This window comes from Notothenia coriiceps, unplaced genomic scaffold, assembly GCF_000735185.1.
Source record: "Notothenia coriiceps isolate Sejong01 unplaced genomic scaffold, NC01 NC01_scaffold00015363, whole genome shotgun sequence".
NCBI lineage: Eukaryota > Metazoa > Chordata > Actinopteri > Perciformes > Nototheniidae > Notothenia > Notothenia coriiceps.
In genome coordinates, this window is record NW_011348064.1 from 1 (window position 1) to 4,529 (window position 4,529).

A 4,529-nucleotide genomic window follows, 5' to 3' on the forward strand; every position below is an offset into this window, starting at 1 on the left:
ATGTGTTCATTTTTATCCGAATATGTACCCATGGATGTATAAAGAATAGTTCTACCGCAAAGTTATTCTCCGCCGGGACTTCCGGCAACAAAACCATGCCGTTATCTTTATTCTGATTGGCCAGAAGACTCAAAAAAACATCAGCAAAGATGTTTTATTGAGAAGATTATCACTACATCAAAGAAGTTTTCAAAACCGTTGATGTTCTCCGGCATTTCCAGTCCAACGCCTACTGCATGCGTAGCGTTAGAAAATGGGGCTTTCAAAAATAAAAGTTTGACTTTTTTCCGGGACGGTACGGGACGAATACCGTTACACCCGTAATACTAACCGATAGGAAACATTTACAAATAACATTTTATTCCGCTAACGCTGCTCCGTCTCTACAATCAGTCTTGTTTGTCAACTTTGAATGCTGTGGGTTTACAAACCATGACATAATACGCTACTTACAATCTATTTTCTAAAATAATGATCCTCAATATTTTTCTGAAGCAACCAGCATGACCGTCCAGAATCAACAGAGATGGACACATATGCCATATTTAAGGTAGGCTATATCTTCACGTTAATGAAGTAGAAATTATATGTTTGGTTTTAAAGAAATGTTCAATTTAGCTGTAAACCCGTTCTATAAAAGTTGTAGTCATTCTACTTTCTCCCAAGTTAGTGGACGTACACATCAAGAAAATTGTCCTGCGAGAGCTTAAAAGCTATGAAAGGAAGCTCTTTCCTCATCTATCACACAATTCTGAGAGTGAAATGCAAAATGAGGACACCATGACTTCTGAAGAAATAAAGCCAGACAACGATGCCAGTGAGGGTGTTCTAAAGATCACGTTACATGTTTTAAAGGAAATGGGCCAGAGAGAAATTGCTAACAAACTGGAGAAACGTAAGTACCAAGAATACGAAGTGTAGTTTTTTTCAAATATAAATGTTGAGGCCAGTGTCTGAAGTAACGTGAAAAATATTGTTCTGTTCGTAGGCAACAGATTTCAGCACTAACAATCAATATATTAACATTATACTCTCCTCTTTATACAATCAGACATCTACGGTGAGCTTGATGTCTGCCAGCGCAAACTCCGACACAAATTGAAAAAGTTTGAATACATTTATGAGGGAGTGGCACAGCACGGGACGCAGACACTTCTTAACAAGGTTTACACTGAGCTCTACATCACAGAGGGAGTCGGTGGGACTGTAAATAATGAGCATGAGGTCAGGCTGATTGAGGCTGCAAACCGGAGACGAACAACAGAAGACAAACCAATCAAGTGTGAAGAAATCTTTCAGCCTCTGCACGAACAGGACAGATTTATCAGAACAGTGCTGACGAAAGGAATCTCTGGCATTGGGAAAACAATCTCCGTGCAAAAGTTTAATCTGGAATGGGCAGAGGGAAGAGTTAACCAGGATATCCAACTGCTCATTAATCTTCCCTTTCGTGAGCTGAATCTGATGAAGGAGAGACTTTTCACACTGACTCAGCTTCTTCAACACTTTCTCGCAGAGGCCAAGGAATCAGGAATTTCAAATTTTGGCAAATACAAGGTCATGCTGATATTTGATGGGTTGGATGAGTGCCGGCTTCCCCTGGCCTTTGACCTCAACAAGCCCTGCCGTTGTGACTCGGAGCCAGCTTCAGTGGATGAGCTACTGACAAATCTCATCCAGGGGAACCTGCTTCCATCAGCAAACATCTGGATAACCTCAAGACCTGCAGCTGCAAATCGCATTCCAGTCGTTCTGATTGATCGAGTGACGGAAATACGAGGCTTCAACGACCCCAAGAAGGAAGAGTACTTCAGGAAGAAAATCTCTGATCAAAACATGGCCTGTAAAGTTATCTCACACGTTAAGTCAACCAGGAGCCTGCATATCATGTGTCACATACCAGTCTTCAGCTGGATAACCGCCACCGTTCTGCAGAGAATTTTAGAGCAAACTGAAAGGAAGAGAAAGCAGGATGATGGTGTAACAGGAGAGATGCCTAAAACTCTGACGCAAATGTACACCGACTTTCTTGTGTACAACTCGTTGATAAGAACTCGAAAGTACTCAGAAGAACAAGAGGAACCACCGGCCCAGGAGAAAATGGACGAAGAGATGATCTTGAAGCTAGGAAAACTGGCCTTTGAGCACCTGATGAAAGGTAACATGATCTTCTATGAGAATGAACTGAAAGAGTACAACATCAACATTGCTGATGCTGCAATATATTCAGGTGTGTTCACACAGATCTCTCAGAACGACTGCGGATTTTACCGGGAGATGGTGTACTGCTTTGTGCATCTCAGCATTCAGGAGTATTTTGCAGCAATGTTCATTTTTCACAGATTCATCTGCTTCAATCAGAACTTGCTTGAGCCGCACAAAACCATTATTGACCACGAGGCTCCCAGTGAAGCAACAAGCCTTCTCAAAAGTGCAGTGGATAAGGCCCTGCGAAGCGAGAACGGACACCTGGATCTGTTTCTGCGTTTTCTTCTCGGCCTCTCGCAGACCTCCAATCAGATCTTGCTGAAGAGCGTTCTGACCACGATGGAGTGCAGTTCACAGAGAAATGAAGAAATTGCAGAGTACATCAAGGACAAGATCAGGCAAAATCTCTCCCCGGAAAGATGCATCAATCTCTTCCACTGCCTCAATGAGCTGAATGATCAGTGTCTCTTGGAGGAAATCCAGAAATACCTGTGCTCTGGTTGTTTGTCAGAGATTCAACTGTCGCCTTCACTGTGGTCTGCTCTGGTCTTTGTGTTGCTGACCGCAAAGGAAGAGTTGGATGAGTTTGACTTGAGGAAATATTCGAGATCAGAGGAAGGTCTCCTGAGGCTGCTGCCAGTCATCAAAGAGTCCAGAGTAGCCTTGTGAGTAAATATCTATATCCTCCGCACTTTTATCGTGCGATACAATATTTCTATGCTTTTTAAAAATTGATACATTTGCAGGTAACTAGTTTGTTTGATCCGATGTCATATTAATCAATGATAAACGTGCTATGTGTAGGATCTAAGCCCTGTGAGCAAATGTATTAAATTGCTTCTCATTTCAAAGGTTAAAAGAATGTAGCCTTACAGAGAAATCCTGCAAATTAATTGGAGATGTTCTAAGCAACTCATATCTGAAAGAACTGGACCTGAACGATAATGATCTGCAAGACTCGGGAGTAGAGTTGCTGTCTACTGGACTGGCAAGTCCAACATGTCAGCTAGAGAAACTGAGGTTTGTGAAGAAGTGCTGGCTACCTACTTATTGCAATTAATAAAAAGAAATGCTGATTATGGCCAGTATTATTCTATTTTTGGAGAATACAGTGTTGATTTGCATTCTACGGATTACAATGAATAAGTTTGACTCTTCACTTTCAGGCTGCAGTTCTGTGGGATCACAGAGATTGGCTGTGGCCATTTGGCTACTGCTCTTAAAGCCAACCCAAGCCACCTGAAGGAACTCGATCTGAGCTACAATCATCCAGGACAGAGAGGGGAGGAGCTGTTGTCCTGTTTACAGAGGGACATTGAACACCTCACTGTCAGGTATAACATTCACATTTCTCAATTATTTTTCTTTAGTATACCAATTTGTTGGGTTTCTCATATCAAAAACATCACCTTTGTATTTTTTCTAGATTAAATGGCAATGCGGAATGCTACTTAAAATCATCTCTGAAGAAATGTAAGTTTTTTTGGTATCTGACTTAAATATCATTTCTTTTTTTAAATAGTACTGTAGTTTTAAATGTTTTTTTCCCTTTTTTGTTTTTCATCAGATGTATGTGAGCTCACGTTGGATGTGAATACTGCCCACTCAAACTTGTCTTTGTCTGAAGACAAAAAAAAGATGACGCGAATGGAATCAGTTCAGCCATATCCTGACAGCCCAGAAAGATTCACAGACTGGGGGCAAGTTCTCAGTAAAGAGGGTCTGCATGCTCGTCACTACTGGGAGGTAGAGTGGACTGGCGAATGGACTGGTGTTGGAGTGGCTTATAAAGGAATCAGCAGGAAAGAGAAAGGAAACGAATGTGTCCTTGGCTACAATGATAAGTCCTGGAGTCTGCGCTACTGTCGCGGCAAATACAGCACATTGTTCAATAAGAGCGACGCAGACATATCTGTTCCCTACTTCCACTCCAAAAGGATTGGGGTGTTCTTAGACTGGCCGGCTGGCACGCTGTCCTTCTACGCTGTATCTCCAAATGCCATGACACACCTGCACACGTTCCACACTGAGTTCTCTGAGCCACTGTATCCAGGATTTAGGCTGGGGTTTCCAGATTCTTCATTGATTCTGTGCCAGCCAGAATACCCTTAAAGGTCAACTATTATGCAAAATCCACTTTTTCATATCTTTTACACATAAACATGTGTCCCCTCTGTGTGAAGAGACTCTGAAAGTTTCAGGAAAAAAGATTCTCTCTCTTTTTGTCCTGATCCATTTATATAAAAACCTGTCTGAAAATGAGCTGATCAGATTTTGGCCACTTTATGATGTCATAACGATGTGTTGGCTTGTGTAACCAT

At 41.8% G+C, this 4,529-nt stretch overlaps 1 protein-coding gene across 3 annotated transcripts; it reads left to right on the plus strand.

Annotated features, from left to right (window-relative positions):
* Positions 1-213: 213 nt before the first annotated feature.
* LOC104948879 (protein NLRC3-like) lies at positions 214-4,401 on the plus strand. Of its 3 annotated transcripts, XM_010775109.1 has the most exons (8): positions 214-550; positions 667-895; positions 1,052-2,158; positions 2,231-2,873; positions 3,061-3,228; positions 3,375-3,542; positions 3,635-3,681; positions 3,776-4,401. In XM_010775109.1, exons 1-8 carry the CDS (start codon positions 527-529, stop codon positions 4,318-4,320), a joined length of 2,931 nt encoding a protein of 976 aa, XP_010773411.1. In that variant the 5' UTR covers positions 214-526; the 3' UTR covers positions 4,321-4,401. The 3 variants fall into 3 exon arrangements, with proteins under 3 accessions (XP_010773411.1, XP_010773410.1, XP_010773412.1); XM_010775108.1 differs by having other exon boundaries at positions 1,052-2,873; XM_010775110.1 differs by having other exon boundaries at positions 856-895; positions 1,052-2,873.
* The last annotated feature ends 128 nt before the right edge of the window (positions 4,402-4,529 follow it).